Genomic DNA, 26,180 nt, shown 5'->3' on the forward strand with positions numbered 1-26,180 from the left:
GCTCTGCCCTCAGGACCGTTCACCTTCTAAAAGTCCTGCTTCCAATTACTACTACATTGGGGGGATTAGGTTTCAACATACGAACTTTGAAGTGACACAAACATTCAGTTTCCCTCTAACAGTGCTTATTTGGGAGCTTACAATTGTGCTTCTATAGCAAGGGTTCTAAAATGTTCTGAGACTCTCTCTTGCATATCATAATCATAGACCATATTTTATGCATAAAGATGTTCATTACATTATTTATAAGCAATAATAAAAAATAAAATTGGAAACAACTGAAATATGTAAAAATAAGGGAATGGTTAAGTAAGTTATGGTGTATATGCTCAATGGAATATTATATGACTTAAGTTTTACATGTATGTGGTTTATGAGAAGGTAAAAAATGTTGGTGAATTTTTTGGAAAGAGTAAAAATACAGTAAGCAGTATTATGAAAGGTCACAAAAAATGTAGAAAGAAGTACACCAAGAATATTAATAGTGATTTTCTTTGGGTGGTTGGCTCAATCGTGATTTTTTTATTTTTTTAAAGTAAAGTTTTGGTATTTTGTAGAGTTTTTACACTGCACATTAAAAAAAATATTTTTAACTTGAAATAATTTAAAACTTACCCAAGAATCATTTAAAGAACTCCCCATACCCTTTACTCATATTTGCTTTATCTCTCTCTCTAGCTCTGTATTTTTTATTCTAAATCATTTGAGGTTAAGTTGCAGATGTCATGCTGGCTATTCCAAAGCACTTAAGCATGTATTCCTTAAGAAGAAGGACATTCTCTTACATAACAACAGAACAGTTATAGAACTCAGGAAATTTATCATTGATGTAGAACTGTTAATCTAATATACAGTTCATATTCCAATTTCTATATTGTTCCAATTATGTCCTTTATAGCATCCCCCATCACAATCCAGAATCACACTTATATTTAATTATCATGTCTATTTAGTCCACTTATTCTTTTATAGTCAGAAACAAATTTAATTTTTAAGAATTATGATCTTAAAAACACACAGCATGTGAAAACAAAAGCTTTCCACTAAAGATCTGGAAAACAATAGCATTAAAATATTGAGGCCCTGGACAGGTAGTTCAGTTGCTTCGAGTATCATCCTGATACACTAAGGGTGTGGGTTCTATTTCCAGTCAGGGCACATACAAGAAGCAACCAATGAGTGCATAATGAGTGGAACAACAAATTCGCGTGTCTGTCGCCCCGCCTCCTTCCTCTCTCAAATCAATAAATAAATAAAAAATAAAAGAAAATAAATTGACATATGTTGTCTCTGAGTATTGTACTGTTTTCCTATTATCTGTATTTTCAAAATTTCTTTGGTTAAATATGTATTTTTTAATGGAAAAAGCAAATTGAGATTGTTGCTAAATCTACCTAATAGCTGACAACAACATAGCAAAGATTTAAAGATTGATAATTTTGAGGAAAGAAGACAGTGACTTCTTAATCAGAATCATTTATGGTAGGACATTACTTTCATTTTCAAATACTTCAAATATAATCTTCATTTATGTATCATTTTAGGATCAAGCATTTGGAGAGCTAGAAAAGAATAGTGATAAATTTCTACTTGGAACATCATCTTCGGAGAACAGTCAGCCTGCTCATCTTCATGAACTGCTGTGCTCACTACAGAAACAGCTATTGGCATTTTGCCATATCAATAACATTAGTGAAGTATGTGATTCTTTGCCTCTTACGGTGGTCTTTCTCAGGGACCTTGAAACTCAGATATTTGGTGAAGCCATGATATTTTTGTACCTTGAATCTTTCAAGTAGTAATTTAGCAACTTTTTCCCCTCAGAACTCAAGCAGTGTGGCATTGCTTCATAAACATCTTCAGCTATTATTGCCTCATGCCACAGATATTTATTCACGTTCTGCAAATTTGCTCAAAGAAAGTCCTTGGAATGGCAGCGTTGGAGGAAAATTAAGAGGTGTGTTTGGAACTAGATTTCAAATTTAATCAGTTATTGTAATGTGAGAGTTCTTAACCTTTCCAAAACCTTAGGAGGACCTGAAACCTCTGAGTGGAATAAGAATGATTTTGAATCTCCTTATTGAAAACCCCTTTGATCTTGGTTTGAGGGTGATGAGAGTAGTACCGATCTGATTAATCTTAAAAGCTAATTGACATGACACAGGCCTAATTTTAAGGCATTGGATAATATATGCACAAAAAGTTTAATTTTAAATGGCATAAAAATGAGATTCTTATCTCTTTCTTTACCTTTCTTCAGCATTTTCCAGTGTTTCTCTTTCCTTCTTGAAATGCTTTCTTTTCCTTGGGCTTCTGTGTAACCATAATTCCGTTTTTACTCATCTCTCTCTAACCACTGTTTTTCATTGGTTTCTATAAACTCTTCTTCCTTGGATATGTCCTTTAATGTGTAGGAGCCTCTGAATTTTGTCCTCAACCCTCATTTCTCCCTGAATGATCTTATCTGGTTCCATTGTCTTTAACTACCATGTGTATGTTGTCTCTCATATCTGCACCTATCTGAGGACTCCCTTTTCACATGAGCCTTTCTCTGGTTACCTACTGGTATCTTTTCGCGGTTGTCCCAAAAGCAAAATATTCAGTGGTCTGTCTAAAGCCAGCTCATGTCTGAAGTTCCCCCACTGAAAAAAGAAAGAAACTGGGAAACTAACACCGTTGCTTACTAGACTCCTCCATTTTGTCATTGCACAGGCATTTAAAATTTAGACCATTCAAACTGAGTTCATTTCTGAATGGTCCACCCTGCCCCAAAATACAGTGAAATATGTATTGAAACAAAATTGATTTAAAACTGGTACAGATAATAAAAAGATAGATGCTTCGAGGTGATCCTAATTTTTTAAAAAGTAAATTTGTTTTAAAAATGAGGCTTCCCTCATTAAAATGTAAGCACCATAAGAGCAGGATTTTCTAGCCCTTTGTTTATGGTGATATACCTCTCACCGAGAACAGTGTTTGGTATGTTGTTTATGTATTCAGGAAATATTTTGTGAGTAAATCTAAAAAAGATGAATTTGTGAATCAGAAATTTGTAATGCTTTTACGGGAGGAGCTATAATCTTTTGAATTTGTTGGCATGAGGATATGTATGCTTTCCCACAAAGTGTCTGTTGGTGGCACTCTGCGAAATTGAGTAAATACTAATACCACACCAGCTACCAGGTAGATGTACAACAAAGTTATTGAATTAGTGTACTGTAGTTCTAGGTTAAATTTGTTTGTTTTTAAGTTTTGTAAAAATTGATCCATGTTGAATTTCTTACCCTTCATAGATGTGATATACGTCTCAGCTGCAGGCAGTATGCTTTGCCAGATTGTTAATTCCTTATTGTTACTTCCTGTGTCCGTGGCTCGGCCTTTATTGAGTTACCTCCTCGACTTGTTGCCACCTCTTGATTGCCTTAATAGACTTCTGCCAGCTGCCGCTCTTTTAGAAGATCAAGAGTTACAGTGGCCTCTTCATGGTAAGTAAAGATGGTAAAAGAGCAAATAATACTTTTGAGAACAGTGGCTCCCCTTGCATGCATTAGGCAAATCATACCTGACACGTGGGTATATGTTACATGATGAAAAAGATAAAGTTGTTATCTTCTCAGAGATTATAGTCTAAAGTATGCACTTGTGTGGGAAAACTTAAGAGGTTTCTCATAACAGGGTCATGAGTAGGGTCTTTATATGGACAGCCGATTTGAATAGTATACTTCACTGAATCTAAGAAAGTATTTTTTTTTCTCCAAATTTTGACATGGTTTAAATTGGAATACATCTTATAATGGATGATAGGAAAGCATTCTTTTCATAATTCAATTAGCATAATGATACCTTTTATAGTTGATTGATTGATTTGATAAAAACTTACATAAATGTAAAGATTTTTAGTTTTAAATCTACTTGACAGTAAAATATTTTGTATTTTGGTTGGATATATGGATAACTGAATGGAAAAGATGGAAATTGGAAACCTATTTTCCTGTGTTTTTCTTTTTAGTTTCTTTATAGGAAATAGCATTCTGATTTTAGGCATGATGCTTGAATTCACTCTTAATTTATAAAATGTTGATGATGCTATGCAGTTGAATATAGTTTAAAATACCGTATCTAGAAAACATCAGTGTGTTTTTCCAGTGAAGTCTATCTATGTATCCTAAGGCCATCAAAGGATTTTCATTGCTGCACTTTTAAAAACATTTCAAGTTTAAGTGAGGTTACATATTTTTATTGGAAAGAATCCTGGACTAATGCATAAAAAGATCTAGATACTAGTCTTGGCTCTGCTACTAATTTGGCTGTATGATCTTGGACAAGTCACTTATAACTTTTTAAATCCTTAGTTTTTTTTCTTCTGGAAAGATTGGGGTTAGACAAGATGACCTTGAGGGCCTGTCTTACTTTAACATTGTGTGGTTCTCTGACAACTGGACTTAGATGAAGTCAAGTGTCAAGGTTACAGCTGCATCTGGGTGTTGATTGGGCTTAATACTCTTGCTTTGCGAAAGCATCTCAGAACTTGCTAAGATTCACTGTATTTGCATTAGGTGAGTCGGGTATCATATTATTTTGGATTTCTGCATCTCTGTTCATAATATTTTTCTATAATTTTTCTGTGCCATGCTATTGTTGCCTTATCTTTACTCCAGCCATTATACCAACCTCATAGCATCAGTTTAGAATCTTTCCTTTTTTCTCTTTTCTCACAATAATTTGTGTGAGATAGGGGTTATCTTCTCTTGAGATTTAGAAGATTTTATTTATAAGACTATCTGTCCCTGGTGTGTGTTTTTTTTTTCAGATAGATTTTGGCTGTTTATTTTCTTTCTTTTGAGATTTTTGTTCTCTTCCAGCTTTTTGTTTTTTATCAAATCCATTTTGGAAATTGATATTTTTCCAAGAAAATGTTTTTTGTTGGTTTTCACTTATTGCCATAAAATTGTTCATAATATTCACTCATTTTTTTAAGATTTTATTTTATTTTTTAGAGTGAGGGAAACAGAAGGAGAAAGAGAGGGAGAGAAACATCTATGTGCAAGAGAAATATCTGTTGGTTGCCCTTGGCACACCCCCAACTGGGGACCCGGCCCACAACCCAGGCGTGTGCCCCGACTGGATAATGGAAATGGGAACCTTTCAGTTCACAGTTGGTGCTCAACCCACTGAGCCACACTAACCAGGGCTCACTTATGGTTTTAAAAATATCTCTGTTGTATCTGTAGTTGCATCCTCTTTTTTATTCCTCATTTTTGAAGTTCTTTCAGGATTACTTTTATTAGAGGCTAATTCATTTTTATTAGTCTTTTCAAATAACCAGTTTTGGATTTGTTGATATTTTTTTATTCTCCTACAGTTTCAGTGATACCTGCTTTTATCTCTATGGCTAAGTTTTATCTTTATGGTATAGTGTTTTTCTTTTTTTAATATGAAGAACTTTTAAAAACAAATACACAGTAAGAAAGCATGGGCTTGGATCTTAGTACAATTCTGAATTCAAGCTTTAAAAGCATTAAACAATACTAAATGTCATTTTACTGGATTAAGTCTTGTGTTGGTTTTGGTGGGATGAGATGCCTCAGGTAAAATTTGATCTGGTAATGAAAAGTAGGAATAGAATCCTTGGGATAACTCTGTCATATACTATTTTAATGTTTATCTTAAAATCAGTAACTTTACAAAGGACATTGTTGATAGCATAACTTATCTGAATATGTTTTAAATTAGCCTAGTAAAGGGAACGTGCACAGAAAGTGTTATAATTTCTTTTCATTGTCAAATTATTTTGCTTCAATATCTTATTGTAGTATAGGAGAAAGCTTGAGAATCTTGAACACATGATAAAGACACAATTACTAATGATTTTGTCTTCAGGAGGGCCAGAACTGATTGATCCTGCTGGCCTGCCATTACCTCAGCCAGCTCAGTCCTGGGTATGGCTTGTGGATCTGGAAAGAACAATTGCTCTCCTTATTGGACGGTGCCTTGGTGGCATGCTTCAGGGCTCCCCTGTGTCTCCAGAGGAACAGGACACTGCATATTGGATGAAAACACCACTTTTTAGTGACGGCGTAGAAATGGACACCCCTCAGTTAGGTAATGTGCTTCTTTGCAACATTTAAAATGTATGTTTATGTTTGTACCTCCATTAAAGATTTCTCTTATTCTGGGTTTGCTAAATAGAAAACAACAGCAACATTAACAGGGTACGGGATCTAAGACTGTAACTTGGAGCCCTCAGAAAAACAGTTCAATCCTGGAGCGTTGTGTTGCAGCATTGTGTAGCAAAAAGAGCCTCTGAACTAGGAAAATGTAGTCCTGGTTCCACTTTGTCATTCTTTTAAAATTATTTTTATCCTCACCCGAGGACATTTTTTTCATTGCTTTTAGAGAGGAAGGGAGAGAGGAAGGGGAGAGAGAAACCTCCATGGAAGAGAGAAACATTGATTGGTTGCCTCCTGTGTTTGGCCTGACTGGGAGTCAAACCCGCAACCTAGGTATGTGTCCTAGCCGGGAATCAAACTCGCAACCTTTCAGTTGCGGATGATGCTCCAACCAACTGAGCCACACCGGGCAGGGCCCATTCTGTCATTATTTAGCACTAATTTTGGGCAAGTCATCTAACTCATAAAAATGGGAAAATGCTTGATTACTTGTGTTCTGGGGTTGTAAGGTTATGAAACTGCATTTTAGAATGTAAAGCTTTGTTAAATTTACCTACCATGACTTACTAGTGCTCAGTTTTCAAACACCCTCAGATGTGAGTGGCATTCCTCTTCCTTCTGGCTGGTTCTGCTTTCATACTGGTGTTACCTTATGTGATTTCTCATTTTTTCCCTCCCTATTGATGATGGTGTCTATTTAGGGATTCCTTTGTTCTGCCTCATTTCCCATTTGTTTACTTTGCTGGTAAGCTAGCTCTCTGACTGTCTGAACATGAGGATTTCTTCAGTTCCTGAACAGATGACCTAGTTGTTTTATTTAGGATAGGTCCTTTAATCTCTCTGGGCCTCTAATTTTGATCCATAAAATAGTGAGTTAGATTCGATAGTCTATATGGTCATATTAGATAAAAAATTCATTATTATCTGATAAGAGAAAGAGACTCAGAGAGTGTCCAAGCAGGAAAGTCTAAGAGAAATCTCAATCTAAGAGATCTCAAGAGGGGAAACAAAAGTGGAAATGAAGACCAAAATCACAGAAAGATTCTGCTTTTGGGTGGAGGGATGGAGAGTGGTGTGAGGAGAGCTGTTGAAGATTTTCTTCCTTTTCCAAATAGGAGTATATATTCATCATTTCATTTATGAACCAAAAGGTGATTCTGGCCATGGTTGATGAATGCTAGACTGGTACTTTATGATACATATATCCAAAAAAAAAATAAAATTACGGTTTTTCAAGAGATATTTAACATCTTAAAGATGGTTACAGTGCTATCAGTGTTGAATTCTGTTTTAGTCCTCCTAGGACTAAAGTATCCTCCTAGGACCAAAGTATCAATTATATCTCTACTTTCCTCATTTTTCTGTTATATTTACTTTACTCAGTTAACTGGCCTTTAATATGAATAAAATCTCTTTTAGTTTTAATGTTATTTTTTAGTTTTTAAATTGTGAAATATATTAGGAAAGGGTATTTGTCCTTTGTAAAATTGTAAGTACATGATTATTAAATTATATTATGGGTTAAATTGACTTTTGCTATTAGTCCAAGGACCTATCATTTAGAGAATGTTTTATTTGTTTTTTAAATGGAAAATTACTTCTGAATACCAAATATCCCATTGAAAAGATAGGAACTACCTGAACAAATGTTCACGTTATCAGTCATCTCTCTTGAATTATACTTAACTGATTATTTTCCCTTATGTCTACAAAAAAGAAAAAAAATCTTGTCTAGTCTCTTTTCCAGTGGTCACATGTTTCTCAAAGAACATTTCATTCCATTTTGAACAAGAGAGTTCTTTGTTGTATAAGATGGTGGTGTACCTGTAGGCCCCTGCCTACTAAAATGCCAGAACGCCTCCCTGGAATTTTGTCACACATCCTCCTAAAGATGGAAGGGGTGATTCTACCTCCAGTTGGGAAACATTAAAGAACTTTGTAGCATCTACTTAAAGTGGTTTGAAATGTGTCATTTTATATGCATTAAATAAATGTGGTAAGATTTTATTTGTGGCATCAAAATTTATGATGCTTGAAATTAATAACAAATAAATTTCTTTTTTTAGATAAATGCATGAGTTGCCTCTTAGATGTAGCCCTTTCAGGAAATGAAGAACAGAAGCCTTTTGACTACAAATTGCGGCCTGAAATTGCCGTCTACGTAGACCTGGCATTGGGCTGTTCGAAGGAGCCTGCACGAAGCCTTTGGATCAGCATGCAGGATTATGCTGTTAGTAAAGGTAAGATGAAGAAGATGAAGGGGATAAATATTGGATTGGCCAAAAAATTCGTATGTTTTTTTCTGTAAAAATTAAAGACATTTTTCCTTTTCACCAGTAACTGTTGATTTGGATATTTTGAGTATGTTGGCTATCTCCTGCGTGGTGTAATGTTGATTGTTCTCAGTTAACATCTCGATTTGATCACTGTCCACTTCAGCTCATCTACCTAACCATGGAGCACCATCCAGTGAGAAATCTTCAGCACAAAACTTCGCAAACCACTTTTGACACATTCGATCATTCACAGCACCTTCTCCATATACTGCACAAATCTATTTTTGTGTGTCAGTTGTGTTTTTACCTTTCTTGAAATAATTAAGCATAATATACTGAAAACATTGCAAATTCTCTTCCGTCTTCAGTAATACAACAGCTACACAAAAATTCACCAATTTTGATGAGTATTTTTAAAATGCATGCTGTTATGACAGCTGTCAAAATACAATCTAACAAAATTGTTTCAAATGAAGTTAATAACAACTAAGCCCTAGTAGAGCCATCTTACGGAGGGGGGGGGGGGAACAGTTTTTCACCAACCCAATATGTAGATAGTTCATAATACTAATATACATGGTTTAGCAAAAGTAGTGCTTGCACCCTGGCTGGTGTGGCTCAGTGGATTGAGTGCTGGCCTGTAAACCAAAGAGTCGCCGGTTCAGTTCCCAACCAGGGCACATGCCTGGGTTGCAGGCCAGGTCCACAGTAGGGGGTGTGCTAGAGGCAACCACATATTGTTGTCCCTGTCCCTCTCTTTCTCCCTTCCTCTCTCTAAAAATAAATAAAATCTTAAAAAAAAAGAAAAAAAGAAGTAGTGCTTGCTTGAGTGTGGTTGGTAGAGTAATAATATGGGTGTAATAATTTATAGTTTTAATTTGAACATTTCACCAAAAATGTTATATGGTATGCTTTAGTATGATATTGTATTACAGAATTACATGCTTATGATTTTGTAATAAAATATTTTGTAATAGAAAGTTGTTATTTGTGCCAGACCCTGTATCTGTATAACAGATGTAAATAGAAAATCATAGGCCTCACCCTAATACATTTTATAGAAAAGGATATTTTACAAATAACATTAACAAATTTTTCTTTTTCCTCTTTGTGGGAAATACTTGAGGTTTTTTAAATATACATCTATTCCACTTGAAGCAAACCCACTATGGAACAACTGAGACTTATGTAAAAGATAAATCCAGAGGCAATCTTTTTACTAAAAAATTCCATGCAGTGTAAATGGATTTAGTATAAAAGTCTGTTTATTGGACTTTTTCCTTTGCAAATCCTGGTGTCAGAACTGAAAATATGTGAATGTAGGTGTCTAAGCTCCAGACTTGGTCATCTTTCTCCTCTATAAAACAGTTGCCTACTTTGGAGTGCTGGTGAAGATACCAATTTGAAATAAGGTGTATTGTGAAATACAGTGGTAAAGTGCTATGCAAGTATGTAGTGGTATTTCAATTTATAATATATAATTAATTTTACGTACAAGTTTTCAAAGAATATACCTGATTACTTTCTAGCTTCCCTTTTAACTATGACCTAGATTATTCAGACTCACATATTCCTAGTTGTCTTTTTCCATGTTATATTTTTTAATCCTATCTTTAGATTCCCCCTATTTCTTGGATTTCCTTTCTTTGATAAAGATGTTAAAAGTAAATATATTTTCACCTTTTATTGTACTTTATTTTGTATAATAAAAATGAAATGAGATACATATTATTCAGACCTTTAAAACACCAGTGAGATGATACCTTTGAAAATTTAATCTCATCCAGTTTATTATTCATTTATTTATTTATTTGTTCTATAATGTTGACTCCCAACAGGGATATAAAAGTATTGTAAGGGGGACAAAAAACAAAAAAGTTTACTTTTTAATTTTTTTTTACTTTTTAAATTGTATTTTCTGACATTCTCATGTTTGTACATTTTCTTAGAATGTGCAGTTAGGTTTTATTTAATATTATCATTTGTTCCATTGCAGTGAGAACTTTTAAAAACTAGATGTAAACATAAGATGAATAAAAACTCATTGTTTGGTTTCATTTGCTGAATTGTTTATACAATGTAGCCTAGACTTTGTGCTTGAATAGTGGAAACATTAGGTAGTACTTGGTGTGAAATGACCAAAACTTTAACTAAGGTCTTTAAAAACAACTCATTACTTTAAAAATTGCATAGGAGGTAAATGTATCCACTTATTTGTATCTTCATTTTCTTTCTCCAGTGTCTTATAATTGTCTGAATATAGGACTTTTTTATTTACATCCTTGGATGAATTTATTCCTACTTATTTTTTGATGCAATTGTAAATAAGGTTGATTTCTTAATTTCCCTTACTGATAGGTCATTATTGGTATACAAAAATCCAACTAATTTTTGGGTATTTATTTTATATCCTGCAACTTTACTGAATTCATTTATCAGTTCTAGTAGCTTTTTGGTGGAATCTTTAAGGTTCTCTATATGCAGTATCAGGTCATCAGTAAATAGTGACAGTTTTACTTCTTCCTTTCCAATTTGGATGCCTTGTATTTCTTCTTTTTGTCTGATTGCTGTGGCCAGGACTTCCAGTACTATGTTGAGTAAGAGTGGTGAAAGTGGACTTGCCTGTCTTGTTCCTGATCTCAAGGGAAACCCTTCTAGTTTTTGCCCATTGAATATGTTGGCTGTGGGTTTGTTGTTATATATAGCCTTGAGATTTGTTCCCTCTGTTCCCACTTTGCTGAGAGTTTTTATCATAAATAGGTGCTGAATTTTATTAAATGCTTTTTCTGCATCTATTGATATGATCATGTGGTTTTTATCCTTTATTTTGTTTATGTGGTATATCATGTTTATTGATTTGCTGATATCATACCACCCTTGTATCTCCAGAATAAATCTCACTTGATCATGGTGTATGATCTTTTTAATGTATTGTTTGACCCGGTTTGCTAATACTTTGTTGAGAATTTTAGCATCTATGTTCAGCAGGGATATTGGCCTATAATTTTCTTTCTTTATAGTGTCTTTATGTGGTTTTAGAATTAGGATAATGCTGGCCTTGTGAAATGAGCTTGGGAGTCTTCCATCCTCTTGAATATTTGAGAATAATTTGAGAAGATTAGGTGTTTGTTCTTTGAATGTTTCATAAAATTCACCTGTGAAGCCATCCAGTCCAGGAGTTTCGTATATTGGGAGATTTTTGGTGACTGCTTCAATTTCCTTTGTTGTAATCAGTCTGTTCAGATTTTCTGTCATTCTGATGCAGTTTTGGAAGATTGTATATTTCTAGGAGATTTATTCATTTTATTCATATTGTCTGATTTGTTTACCTATAGTTGTTTGTAATATTTTCTCACAATCCTTTGTGTTTATGTGGTGTCAGTTGTTACTTCTCTTTCATTTCTAATTTTATTTATTTAGGTTGTCTTTCTTTTTCTCTTGATAAGTCTGATTAAAGGTTTGTCAATCTTGTTTATCTTTTCAAAGAACCAACTCTTGATTTCATTGATTGCTTAATAATTTTTTAAGTAAGTCTTTACTTTTAAAAAAAATTCTCACCCAAGTATATTTTTATTGATTTTACTGTGGAAAGAGAGGAAGGGGGGGAGAAAGAGAGAGAGAGAAGCATTGATAAGAAAGAGAAACATCAGTCAGTTGCCTCCCACACACGTCCCGACTCAGGATCAAACTTGCAATCTAGGTATGTGCCCTGACCGGCGATCAAACCCACAACGCTTTGGTGTACAGGACAACATTCTAACCCACTGAGAACCTGGTTGGGGCCTGTACTGTTTTTTAGACTCAATTTCATTTATTTCTCCTATGATCTTTATTATTTCTTGTCTTCTACTCACTTTGGGCTTTGTTTGTTGTTCTTTTTCTAGTTCCATTAAGTGTAGAGTTAGATTGTTTATTTGAAATTTTTCTTGTTTCTTGGGGTAGGACTGTAATGCTATGAATTTCCCTCTTAGGACTGCTTTTGCTGTGTCCCATAGGTTTTGGATTGTTTTCTTATTTTCATTTGTTTCAAGGTATCGTGATTTCTTCTTGATCTTATTGTTAATCCATTCACGCTTTGGTAACATGCTATTTCGTCTACATGTCTTTGTGTGTTTTTTCTGTTTTATTCTTGTGATTGGTTTCTAGTTTCCTACCATTATGGTCAGAGAAGATACTTGATATGATGTTAATCTTCTTAAATTTATTGAAACTTGTGTCTTAATATATTTCATGTGCAGTTGAAAAGAATGTATATTCTGATCCTTTGGGGTGAAATGCTCAGAAGATATCAATTAAATTTTTCTGATCTAGTGTGTCATTTAAAGCTGCCATTTGCTTGTTGATTTTCTGTCTGGAAGATCTATCCATTGATGTCCATAGAGTGTTAATATCCCCTACTGTGACTCTATTATTGTCCATCTTTCCTTTTATGTCCATTAAGATTTGCTTTCCATATTAGGTGCTCCTATGTTGGGTGCATAAATATTTACAAGGATTATAGCTCCTTGTTGGATCACTTCCTGTATCATTATGTAGTATCCTGCTTTGTCTCTTACTATAGCCTTGTTTTAAAGTCTATTTTGTCATATATAAGTATTGCTATCCCAGCTTTCTTTCCCTTTCTATTTACATGAAATATTTTTCATTCCTTTACTTTTAGTCTGTGTTTATCTTTCTTTTTGAGGTAGGTCTCTTGTAAACAGTATTGTGTGTATATATATGGGTCTTTTTTTCTTACCCATTCACCTACACTATGTTACTTATTTATTTATTTATTTTGAGAGAGAGAGAGAGACACACACACACACACACACATTGACTTGTTCCATTTATTTATGCACTCATTGGTTGCTTCTTATATGTGTCATCCTGGGATTGAGCCTGCAACCTTGGTGTACTGGCATACCACTCTAACCAACTGAGCTACCAGGGCTCTATTCTGCCTCGTTTGATTAGATCTTTCAAGCTATTTACAGTTAAAGTGGTAGTATATCCAAAGAAACCTGAAATGCTGAAAGAATATACGCATTCCTCTGTTTATAGCAGCATTATTTTACAATAGTCAAGATTTGGAAGGAGCCCAAGTGTCCATGAGTAAATGAGTGGATAAAAAAACGCTGTGGTACATTTACACAATGGAATACTACTTAGCCATAAATAAGAAGGAAATCTTATTCTTTGCGACAGCATGAACGGACCTGGAAAGCATTATGCTAAGTGAAATAAGCCAATCAGAGAAGAACAAGTACCATATTATTTCACTCATGTGGAATCTAATTAACACAATAAACTAACAAGCAAAATAGATAGACTCATAGGTAGAGAGCGGGCTGGCTGCTTTTGGCAGTGGTGGTGGGGTGGAATGGATAGAGGGATAGAGCAAAAAGGAAAAGAAGTGGAGAAACTCATGGACACAGGCAACAGTGTGGTGGTTGGAGGTGGCGAGGAGTGTTGGGGGGAGGTGGAAAGAGGGTATGGGGGATAAATGGTGATGAATGCAGACTTGACTTGGGGTGGTGAAAACACAGTATAGTGTACAGATGATGTATTATAGAATTGTGCCTCTGAAACCTGCATAATTTTGTTAACCAGTGACACTCCAATAGACTCAATAAAAAGGAAAATAAATTTTAAAAATTGCATAGGAGGATAATTTCTGCTACATTTGAAACACAGCGAAGAGTGCTACTTTAGTTTGCTTTTAAATTGAATTATTAGCCTGGTTAAGTGTGGTCATGTTTGATTTTAAGTCACCACAGTTCTCAGGATAGCAAGCAGTCAAGTCCTTTGTTAACAGTTGATCTCATAAGAACCTAATGTGGGAAAATTTTGTATGTGATATAAACTATCATTTTAAGCTTCTCTGTGGGCTTTAAGAATTTCTTAAAATCTGGCATGTTTATGTTGTCAGTTTTTCACCTGTAAAATAAGTAAATTTGATCTTAATTTTTTACCCAAAATGACTGGAAAACCAAGATGTTACATTTAATCTCTTGGGATGGCAGTTTTAAGGAGGGATTAGAATAAATAAAGGTAACTTGGGACTTAATATTTGCCAAGGATATTTTGTTTTGTTGTTTTTCTTTTAAGAAGTACAGTGAATCTGTCAAATTCTAGCAGACATTCTGGGAATGGAATAGATAGTAAACATCCCATCACCATTTGGGATTTACTGAATGTATTGCATTTTTAAAGTATAGTAATGCTATGCTAACATGGAATTAAAGAAAGCTCCTTACTGGTTCTCATCATCTAATGCTGTGATTTGGATTTTCAATTGCATGTGCTCATTTCTGTTCAAATGTTTTATTTCTTACCCACTTAAATGTACACGTATTACCAATATCTACTTTCATGGCTTCAAATGCCAGATATATAAGCACCTGACTAGTTTACTCAGTATTTCCATTAGGATATCTAATAGAAAATGTTCAAAACCAGACTCTTGATTCTAGCCTCCTAATCCCCCAAAAGTGTTTTTTCTATGGTGTTCCTGTCTCAGTAAATGCCAACCACATTGTGAATACATTTATAGTCAACCTTGACTTCTCTCATATTCTCACATCTGACAAATCCTGTCAACTCTACCCTTAAAATACTTGTGGAATCTGGCCGTTTCTCACTACCTTCATAGCTCCTACTTTTGTCTGAGCTACCGCCATCATTTCTCACTTGAATTACTGCTGCTGTTGCTATTCCTATAGGAAGTTCTCCACTCAGCAGTGAGAATGAGTCTTAAAAGAAGTCAGATCATGTCGTATTTCTGTTCAAAGACTTCTAATGGTGGTCCCCATTTCCCTCAAAGTAAAACCTAGAGGACTTGCAATGGCCTGCAAGGCCCTATGTAATCTAGTTTCAGCCAGCTTTCTGATGTCTCCTACCACTCCTGTGCAAGTACACGTTGCTCCAGCCACACTAGCCTCCATGAACCCACCTCAGGGCCTCTACGCTAGTTTTTTCTGAGGGGACACTGTCTCTATGTGGCTTCTTCCTGTACTTCACCTAGTTCTCTGCTGAACTGTAGCCATATCAGAGACCTTCCCAAACCAGTCTGTATAAAATAGCAAGCCCATCCCTGGCCCATGTGGCTCAGTAGGTTGGAGCATCGTTCCAGAGACTAAAGGGTTACAGGTTTGTTTCCCAGTCAGGACACATACTCCAGTCAGGGCCCAAATGAGAGGGTGGCTAGTCGGTGTTCCTCTCTCACACTGATGCTTCTCTCTCTCTCTCTCTCTCTCTCTCTCTCTCTCTGTCTCTGTCTCTCCCTCTCTCTCTCCCCCCATCCCTCTTCCTCTCTCTCTAAATATGCAGTGAAAAAACAAGCAACCCCACACAGTACAATAGTCCATGTTCTCCTCACCCTGCTCTGTTTTTCTCTATAGCACTTATCTGTCAGATTAATGTTTTTATTTATTGTCTTCCTGCCTCCCCTCAACTAGAATATACACTCTGTGAGATTAGGGACTCAGTTTTGTTTACTAGCACACAGAGTAGTATGTGGGATCTAGTAGATGTATTTGTTAAATAACTGTGAAGAAAAATAACATTCAGTTGTTGAATTACTTAAAGCTATTAAAATGACCTCTGAACTGTTCTGCACCCTTTTAAATGTCAATTCATCATTTTTATTTTCAGATTGGGACAGTGCAACTTTAAGCAATGAATCACTCTTGGACACTGTGTCTAGATTTGTTCTTGCAGCTCTTCTGAAACACACAAATTTACTTAGTCAAGCATGTGGAGAAAGCCGGCAAGTAAATTAAAACTATCCTCAGACATATATTTGTTCTCATGATGTGAGAAATTAGGTAACTTCTCTATTTTGGTTCTTTATTTAGATATCAGCCTGGTAAAAGCTTATCAGAAGTATACCGTTGTGTGTACAAAGTTCGAAGTCGTTTACTTGCTTGCAAGAGCCTTGAACTTATTCAGACCAGGTCCTCATCACGAGACAGATGGGTAAAGTTGGAAATCAGTTAATTTTTGTGTTTTTCTGCAAGCTGTGAGGGATAGCTCCATATTGGCTTATGTCAAGTAAATATGCCTTGCTTATTGCAGATGTACAATAAAATGTTGAACAGGTTTTTTTTCCAGTGAAAATAATTGGACAAGAAAAAGTTTCAGGGTTTATTTAACCCGACATTTATCAAGTATGATGTGGCTGCTAAGAAAGTTTGTATCTTCTTAGACTGAATAAATGATAATAACAAAGTGAATTACCCAAGTCTTATGAAATAATTATTCCTTTATTTTATGCTGATCAGATCACATTTGAATTATCCAGTTTAATAATTTATGAGGATATCAACAAACTCTCTTGGATTGGTGAAAGGTCCAAAAATCAGCTTATATAAGAACTTGAGAAGTGGGGAGTCACAGGATAGCTGCCTTAAAAATATTTAAAGAGCTTCCATGTTTGAGAGGAAGTAAAAATATTTAAAGAGCTTCCATGTTTGAGAGGAAGTAAATGTGTTCCTTGCTGCTCCAGGGGACACAGGTAGGACCAAAGGATAAGAATTGAATGGAGAATCATTGTTAGCTGAATAGAAGGAAAAAAGCTTTCTAGTTTTAGAATTATTCATCACTGGAGGGTAAAGATTGAAAAATTTTATTAAGGATGTTCCAGAAGTACCATATATAATACATAATTTTGCCTAAATTTTTGAGTGAAAAATAAGGATGCTCAGTATGCTTGGGTAGTACCTGAAACATCCTGTATCTGCTTTTTCGTTCTGTAATTATTTGTTATATAAAATTTCTTATACCATAATATGTTAAAAAAATGCTAAATTTCCTTCATAATATAAAAACAAGTATCTAAATATAAATAAATAAAAAATTGAGTTAAAAAATTAAAATGAAAGGCTTTTTTCCTGAAAGTTTGGGCCAAAAACGTGGGTGCACATTATATACAGGAGTGCATTATACGTGGCAAAATACGGTAATTCATGCACCAAAAATTAGATAATTTCTAAAGTGCTTGGTAATCCTGATAACATGATCCTGTAGTTATAAGTATAAGCCTGTATAATACATCACCTTCAGAAATGCTTATTTTGAAACTTTATACAGTAGATGCTTTACACTGTATTATTCAGATTTTAGATTTAAACAATCAAACTCTATCTCCATTTCTATTTTATTACTCTTTAGCATGCCCTTATTTAATAATTGTGGATCTATTTGTTAGTGACCTTAAAACTCTATGAAATATGTTAATTTGGCATTTTGTTGAGGCTTATATTTGAAATTCACATACATGGGAATAATAATTTATGTATTGTGTGAGACTGACTGTTCAGTATCCCCATCTTGGTGAAATTCTGAAGTTATTTACTGGCCATGAATTACAAAATAACTTCTATTATGTATTTGAAGATATCATTAAAATTTTTTACATCTGCTTGATACTGAGATTTGTGCAGGGAAATGATATAGTACTATTAGGGTATTTGTGACTCTCTTAGCACCTGTTTTAAGTATTCTTTCCTCTAGATGACTACTAGATAGCATAGCCACCATGGAAAATAAAACTAACATTGTTTTACTAAATTTCTAATTTTTGTTTTCTTCCAGGGGTTAACAAAGTACAGAAAAAAACTAAAAATAATACTGTTTATAAAATTAAAATTTGCTAAGAGAGTAGAATTTAAATGTTCTCACCAAAAAGTTAAAAAAAATACTGTGTTAAATTGGAATTATTAAACATTTATAGAGAGTAATAATATACAGAACTTAAGGGAGAATGAATGGAATCAAAATTCATATACTTTTAAGTACCTTTTATTCTTACTGTCAACTCATTTTAAGTTGCAGCTCTGTAGTTTACAGCTGAATAGCAATATAAATACCGATTTATAGCAAGACATTTTAATAAATATACTGAGGAAGAAAGAGTATATATGTATCTCTGTATGTATTTTGTGAAAATACATTCTTCCTAATTATTTCAGATTTATCCAATGTCTTTTTTTGTAGTAATATTCATATGTTATTATTGATATTAGCAGTATTTTCCATGATAAAAAAGTCAAGGTCTTAGCAAAGTTTTCCGAAAGTTTTAAAAAACATGTTCAGTGTGACTCTGATCATTTCTTTAAGATCTCAGAAAACCAAGACTCTGCAGATGTTGATCCTCAGGAGCATTCATTTACCCGGACCATTGATGAAGAAGCCGAAATGGAAGAACAGGCTGAGAGGGACCGGGAAGAGGGGCATCCAGAGCCAGAGGATGAGGAGGAAGAACGTGAACATGAAGTGATGACAGCTGGCAGTGAGTATATACCTTACTTTACAGATACACGCTGTGCCATTCTTTTTGGTAGGGGAACTGAGTGGAGAAGAGAGAGAGACAAAAGCTTCTGTACAGTTTTTCTAAAAGAATCTGATATTCTATTGGTGATCTGAAATTTACATTAGTTAACATTCAGCTCTGTGCTAGTTCCATTCCAAAGTTATTGAATTTCATGTTTGGGGCTAAAAAGCTCTGGAAGCAGGCTTTTGGAATCCATACTGATTCCACTGAATCTTGTGTGTGAAATGATGCCCATGAGTCATTGGATGAGGTTACTCAAAGAATGTTCTCCCAGGGGTTCTAAGTTATCCATTGTCCTGGCCAACCTTTGTGTGTTGAGGAACATAGCCCTCTTCCCATGACTACTAAGAGAGCCCAATTATTTTCATATGTAGAACTTCTAAAACATTTCACTCACTCACTACACTGCTGTTCTCACAAGGGAACAAGAATATACATGAGAATACTATCAGCTGGATCAGTAGCACTTTTCATACTTTTATATTCCGAGGCTACAGATAGTCTTTAACGTTAATAATTTTTATATTTAAAGAGAAATACTAAAGCTTTTTAACCATTTGTTATTATCTTTTGAGTGATTTGGCTATTCCAAGTTAAAAGTGTATGTTCACTTTGTAGTCTAAAACATTACGTCCAGCTATGTATTTAGTATTGGTATTGTCTGTATATATATCAATCAGTTGGACACTTACTTTATTATCAGTTTGTGTTCCGGATACTTCTGAAAATGATCTTTAAGTGGCTCAAAACAAGACCAGAAACTGTTAAAACAAGAGGAAAAATAAGTTCTAAATGGAGAAAAAGGGGGTTGGAGATGGGAAGGGACAACAACTATTAAAAACCTAGACTGAGGAAACGTTTTCAGTTGAACTTGAAACTTAGTTTAGGAATGCCTGAAATAAAGGCCAAAGAGTGAAAAAAACAAAAACAAAAACCACTAGCAAAGTATAACCCTTAATTATAGTAACAGAAAGCATAATAGTCATCCGTAGCTACTGTTTTTGAACACCTGTTGTATCCTGGGCACTGGATCAAATACTTCACAGAGATTAATGCCTAATCCTTGCAAAAGTTACATAAGATGAGTGCTAGTATTAGCCTGTTCTTAAGATGGTTAAACTGAGGTTTAAGGAGCAAAATTATGTGCTTAGTGCCACAATTAGTAGCAGCTGGAATTAGAATCAGGTCTGCCCCAAATCCCAGTGACCATTCTCTTAATTACAAATTGCATTTGTTGCTTTGATTTTTATTGAAATAAGGACTTTCAACAGCATAATGAAAATATTGCCATAATAATTCTATAAAATGCATAGATCTACTTGTAAAGTTTACATTTCCATATTAACAGATGAATCTAGTATTTTACCAACTTTTTGTCTTGGTTCCCCATTAAGAATATCTTCCTTAGTTCAAATTTGAGCAAAATATTTCTTTCCTATTGTGAAGTATCTACCACTGCATCAGAACCTTGGTACACCCACTGACTTTGTACACTAATAATTGGGAAGAACTGGCATCAGATAGGATATTCTTGGTGATGGCATTTGACTCTGGAGGTAATTTGGCTACACACACACACACACACACTCACACACTCACTCTCTTAAAAGAAAAAATATATATATTTAATCATCACCTGAGGATAATATGTTTATTGATTTTTTAGAGAGAAAGGGGGCAGGGGAGAGGAAGGTGGGGGGGGGGAGAGAGAGAGAGAGAGAGAGAGAGAGAAACATTTACCAGTTGCCTCCTGTACATGCCCCTATTAGGGACTGGACTGGCAACTTAAGTATGTGCCCTGTTTGCAGATCGAAACCATGGGTTTTTGGTGCATGGGATGATGCTTCAACCAGCTGAGCCACCTGGCCAGGATTTGGCCTTATGTTTTAACCAGATTCTGTTTCAGCAAAGACTTTTAGTGGTGGTACTTAATGTGTTCAAGATATACCTAGTGTAGGTGTTAGGTATTATATGGAATTTGGAAGGGAAAGGAGACTTTTTTATTATAGGTATTACAACTTAAATTTTGTGTTTCTTTTGTAATCTGACATTTTTCATACCGAGGTCATCAGCATAAATCCTTAGATTTATCTAACTCAGTGCTTCTTAAACTCTTGTGGACTTCAGAATCGTCTGGAAGGCTTATTAAAATACAGATTGCTGGTCCCATGCCCAGAGCTTCTGATTTAGAAGGTCTGGGTTGGGCCTGATAATTTGCATTTCTAACAAGTGCCCAAATGATGTTGATGTTGCTGGTCTGGGACCACACTTTAAAAACCACTGATCTAACTCATAAATAAGAGTAGAAATAGAGTCATCCAATCTAAATTCTATAAAGGCATGAGTATTTCCTATTGAAATTTTCATGAAAAGTTTATTGTTTTATGAGTCTTTTTGATGTAATTTTAACTTAATTAATATACTGCATTTCATGTCTGAAAAATAATTTTTCCATCTTTCAGTAAGTTTTTGGTCCAAATGTTTTGACTATTTTTATTGTTATTTTCTTTGCTCTTCTCTCCCCATGTGTTAAGACCTTGTTTTTGTGTTGCATGTTACAGAAATCTTTCAGTGTTTCCTCTCAGCTCGTGAAGTAGCTCGTAGCCGAGATCGAGATAGAATGAACAGTGGGGCAGGGTCTGGGGCTCGAGCTGATGATCCACCTCCTCAGTCTCAGCAAGAGCGAAGGGTCAGCACAGACCTTCCTGAGGGTCAGGATGTGTACACGGCTGCCTGCAACTCCGTCATCCATCGGTGTGCCCTCTTAATATTAGGAGTAAGTCCTGTGATTGATGAGCTTCAGAAGCGGAGGGAAGAAGGACAGTTGCAGCAACCTTCAACTAGTACCTCTGAAGGGGGTGGACTTATGACCAGGTGGGACTGACTAGAAACTTAAAACATTATTCTTCTCCCTTTGTTACATTATGCATTGAAATGGTTTCTTCTCATAGTTAGAGTATTCTTCTGAAATTAACACAGAGATGAAGGAGGAAATGCAAACTGACTAGGATGAATTAAAAGTAACATAAGGAGTAATACTGCGTCAGCCTGAAATATATATTTCTGATAAATGAGGAGACGATTTTTCATACATATAAATAACTGTAGTTGAGATACATATGAAGTTATTTGCATGTCTGTAAGTTAGTAGCATGCCAGTTATTTTGATGTAATTGAGAAGGGCTTTGTGCTCTGACAGGAGTCAGGATTTCGCATTAACAGGCGTAATTACTACTCATTGTGTGTATATTCTCTCTATGCTGATAGTTCCATTAAATTTTATGTTCACTAATAGTCCCACATTGAAAAACTTTTCTTTGTGCATATGAGACAGGAGTGAAAGTCTTACTGCAGAGAGCCGGCTAGTCCATGCAAGCCCAAATTATAGACTGATCAAATCGAGGAGTGAATCTGATTTGTCACAGCCTGAATCAGATGAAGAGGGTTACGCACTGGTAGGTATATCTAGATTTAGTAAAGAAGAATTTTTGTTTTCAAGGTATAAGACCTTAATTAGGGTAAGTAATACGTTTGTTTTAGACATATAAAAACTTTTTTAAAAGAACTTTTAAGAGAAATGAGACAAATATATTAATAGATATTTTCCACTTACCTGTTAGTGACTCTCAGATTTCTAACTTTAGCTCTGACTTCTTCCTAAACTGCAGATTGGTGTATCTGAATCCTTGATGGATATTCCACCTGAACCTGGAGTGTCAGGTTACTCCAATCTAAACCTCTCCAAAAATACACTCATCTTTATCCCAATTCTCCTTTTCTCATATTGTTTATCTTAGTAAGTGGTACTATTGATTGCTCAGGCTGGAAACCTGGGTTCATACAAGTGCTACATAAACAAAAGATATTTAAAGGAAACTTTAAAGCATAAAAGATTCCTCCTCTAGGGAAAGTCAAACAGTGTCTTCAAGCAAGTTTCATTGTCTCATGATGTTTTTGTTTGTTTTTCCTCCTTTTATTCTTTATTTATTAGTATCTTTTTACTCTCAGTTCATGTTCCTGGTCTTGCAGTCTACTGAGATGCCTCTCTGTCCGTTTTTTTCCCAGCCTGATCGGTCTCATTATCTAGTCTTCCAACTCTGTGATAATTTTTTAACATAGATCATGTCCTTCTCCACTCAAAACCTGCAGTGACTTTACTTTTTCTCAGAGGAGAACCCTAAGCCCTCACAGTGGCTTACAAGACAGTACATCTTGGCCACACAACCTCTCCAATCTCCTCTTCCTATTACTCTCCTTGGTGGCTCTCCTGCCACACTGATCTCTTGGCTTTTTTGTAAACATACCACACAAGTTCCCCCTTAGGGCCTTTACTTGGCTCTTTCTCCTGACTGGAATACTGTTGTCTGCCTGACTAACTTCCTCACTTCAAATATTCATTCTAATATTACTTTTTCAGTGAGGCCTACCCTGACCACTCTATTTAAAATTGCAGTTTCCCTTCCCTCCCAAATACTCATTCACTCCTTGTATGCCTTGCCTTGCTCTGCTTTATTCCCCCCCACAGCACCTAACATAATTTACTTACTTATTATATTTATATCAGTTTCTGTTAGCCTACAGTAGAGTATAAGCTCTTTGACAACAGGAATGTTTGCTATTTTATTCACTGCTGTAGTCCGAGCACCTGTAGTGCCTAATACACAGTAGTAGGTAGTCACTAAATATTTTTTGAATGAATGAATGAATGAATGAATGAATGAATGAATGTCTAATCTATTTTGGTAAAATTTCTGTGTCCATTCCTTCTTTTTTACTTTTTAATTCAAGCCCTTGTTAACTTTGCCTTAACCCGTAGCTGTCAAATTGATATCTCTGCTTTTTTCTAGTCCCTCTCTTTAGAAACTGCTCCCAAAGTTAAAGCTCTTGAAAACACAGACAGCAACAAGAACAACAAAAATACCTGCTTATCATGCCACCTTCCTGTTCAAAACCTCATAGGTTTTACTGCCTACCCAGAAGTCAAAGGTTCTGGAAAATGTTGCCTGCCTATATTTGGAACCAGTTTTCTCCTGCAGTAGTCTGCATTTTTGCCATAGTAGTCCATCTGTGAGACCCCAGTATACCTCTTGAGCCTCTGCTCAAGCATTGTTTGCTTTAAATATCTTTGTCCTGGGTTTTGTTAAGTTCTGTCTCTCTTTTAAGGACTGACTAAAATGTACACTGCTCCCTAAAGCTTTCCCACATTGGAAAATATACTCCAAAATATCCTCCATGATTACTATACTCACATTGACTTTCACTGTTATTTCCATAGCAGTTTGTTAGTAGCTCTAATAAACCACTAGCCATTTGTTTCATGTTAGACTTATTTATGTATTATTGGTATTTCTTTCCAGTAGACCTCTTAAAAGGTCTTGGTTGTTTTTCTTTTTTTATAATGCCCTTGATATTTTCTATATGACGTAAAACATAATTGATAATTTATTTCAACTGAAATAAAAAGATGAGGCTAGATGTAGTTAAAGTGGCATACGTTTTTTGCAGTTAAAGTGGCATAGAAACAATGAAACTGACTTAGTCCAATATGTTTAAGATTCACTGTTGATTTTGACATAGGATAAGACATTTAAACCTTTCTGAGTCCCAGCTTCTTTATCTTTTATTGATTGATTTTGAGAGAGAGAGAGACATCAATTTATTGTTCCAGTTATTTATGCATTCATTGCTTGATTCTTGTATGTACCCTGACTAGGGATTGAAATTACAATCTTGGCATATCGGATGATACCCTAACCAACTGAGCTACCCTGCCAAGGTCCAACTTCTTTATCTTTGAAGTGGGCACTAATACTACCTGTTATAATTGCCTTAACTGGCTGTGAAGAACAAGTTTGGTAATACAATATAAAACATTTTTAAAATCATGTTTTCAAAACATCATGGGAAAATAGATCAGTAGAGGTGTGTTGAGTCCAGATTTAATTGCCAAGGTTGTTCATTTAGTTTCTACAGAATTTTTAAAAGATTAATAAACACATTTTTAAAAATGATTGACTCTCGATTATCTTTTCTTTAGGAATATTTAGAAAGTGTCATGAAACATAGAAGAGTCAAGAACTAGAGAGAGCAGATTCTGTTATACATAGAGGGAGACCTGGGCTGGGTACTCAGCTTCAGAGAGCTTGCCTGGTACAGATGGAGAGTAGCAAAGAGGTGGGGCAGTTTGGGTTTTTCAGCCAAAATATATCATCCTTCTGTGTGAGGTTGTTAAGTACTGTTACTATCCTCAACATCTAGTAGTACTTCATTTATTCTGAATTGTTACTGAATACAATGTTTTTTTAAAAATAACTGATGTTAACCAGTTTAATAGTCAATCTTTGTTCCTTCATAAAGAGTATTACATCATACATTAACTACTTCTTTATCTTAGTAAACAGAGAAGAAACCTAAGTAAACAGTTAAATCTAAGTTTAACTCCTACCCCTTTCATTTCACAAATGATTTAATATGGTGTACAAAAATAAATACTTTATAAAAGGATAAATTAAGTGAGTGAATTATGTCTGAAAAGAGCCAAAGAGGAAAATAAAGCCCTAGGTAAGATTTGCACACCTCAGCACAAATCCTGTGGTATTTTATGCTAGAGGTGGGTCACCAAACAGGAAAGCATAGTGAGTTACATGATTCACAGAATCTAGAAGATAAAAACAAACCAATTTTCAAGGCAAACACAGATATTTCTAATTCCAAGATCTGAGATAAATTTCTTCCATGAGCTCTTATCGGAAAGGTACTATGTGATAAAAATGTTTTATTTGTGGCATGGCACAGTGATGTGTTCAGGAGCTGTTGTAATAACCATTTTGTGTTTTGTCCAGTACCAAATGGCCTGAGAATATAGTATTTCTGGGGCGCACGGACACACGTGGGTGTGTGACAAAATGTATTTATCTACAATGTGGGTACATGTGTCTCTATATATGACCAGGTAAAGATTTTTTACAATGACATTTTCTAAATAAATCTGTTTTGTCACTTTTGCAGCCTTTCTTCTTTGCCACCAATTTTTTTTATTGTACCATAAAAAAAGAGTACAGTTGAAGTTGTTGAGACCATAATGTCAAGTCTATGCATAAATTTAAGTCATGTATGGTTTGTACATGGTTGTGCATAAAGAACAGGCATTTGTCTATACTGCCCCTCAAACCGCCTCCCCCCAAACATACATTTCTGTTCTTCCTGAAAGCCTTCACTGTTTTGTTAACCTGTCTGCCATTTGAGATTTCTTTATTTAATAGGTTCTTAAAAACACTTCAAAAACTTTAAAAATACTACCGCAAAGCTTAGTACTATGTTATTTTTCTGTTAGTATGGATTCATCAGGTTCTCTTCCTCTTAAACACCTAGTGAAGGCTAGTGGGACTTTTGAAAACAAGGAAAATAAGGATAGAGCAA

At 35.0% G+C, this 26,180-nt stretch overlaps 1 protein-coding gene across 4 annotated transcripts in view; it reads left to right on the forward strand.

Annotated features, from left to right (window-relative positions):
- Window positions 1-26,180, forward strand: part of HERC1 (HECT and RLD domain containing E3 ubiquitin protein ligase family member 1) — a 183,337-nt gene that overhangs the window by 70,687 nt on the left and 86,470 nt on the right. For all 4 annotated transcript variants that reach the window (XM_054565299.1, XM_054565301.1, XM_054565302.1 and 1 more), the window contains exons 15-24: window positions 1,545-1,697; window positions 1,825-1,957; window positions 3,294-3,485; window positions 5,881-6,102; window positions 8,237-8,410; window positions 16,082-16,196; window positions 16,285-16,405; window positions 18,548-18,719; window positions 21,323-21,635; window positions 22,096-22,216. In XM_054565299.1, the coding sequence (XP_054421274.1) occupies window positions 1,545-1,697; window positions 1,825-1,957; window positions 3,294-3,485; window positions 5,881-6,102; window positions 8,237-8,410; window positions 16,082-16,196; window positions 16,285-16,405; window positions 18,548-18,719; window positions 21,323-21,635; window positions 22,096-22,216 (1,716 nt within the window). The remainder of the gene's footprint in view (window positions 1-1,544; window positions 1,698-1,824; window positions 1,958-3,293; window positions 3,486-5,880; window positions 6,103-8,236; window positions 8,411-16,081; window positions 16,197-16,284; window positions 16,406-18,547; window positions 18,720-21,322; window positions 21,636-22,095; window positions 22,217-26,180) is intronic.

This window comes from Pteronotus mesoamericanus, unplaced genomic scaffold (assembly GCF_021234165.1).
Source record: "Pteronotus mesoamericanus isolate MK-2021 breed Mesoamerican mustached bat unplaced genomic scaffold, CSHL_Meso_final contig_164, whole genome shotgun sequence".
Classification (NCBI taxonomy): Eukaryota; Metazoa; Chordata; class Mammalia; order Chiroptera; family Mormoopidae; genus Pteronotus; species Pteronotus mesoamericanus.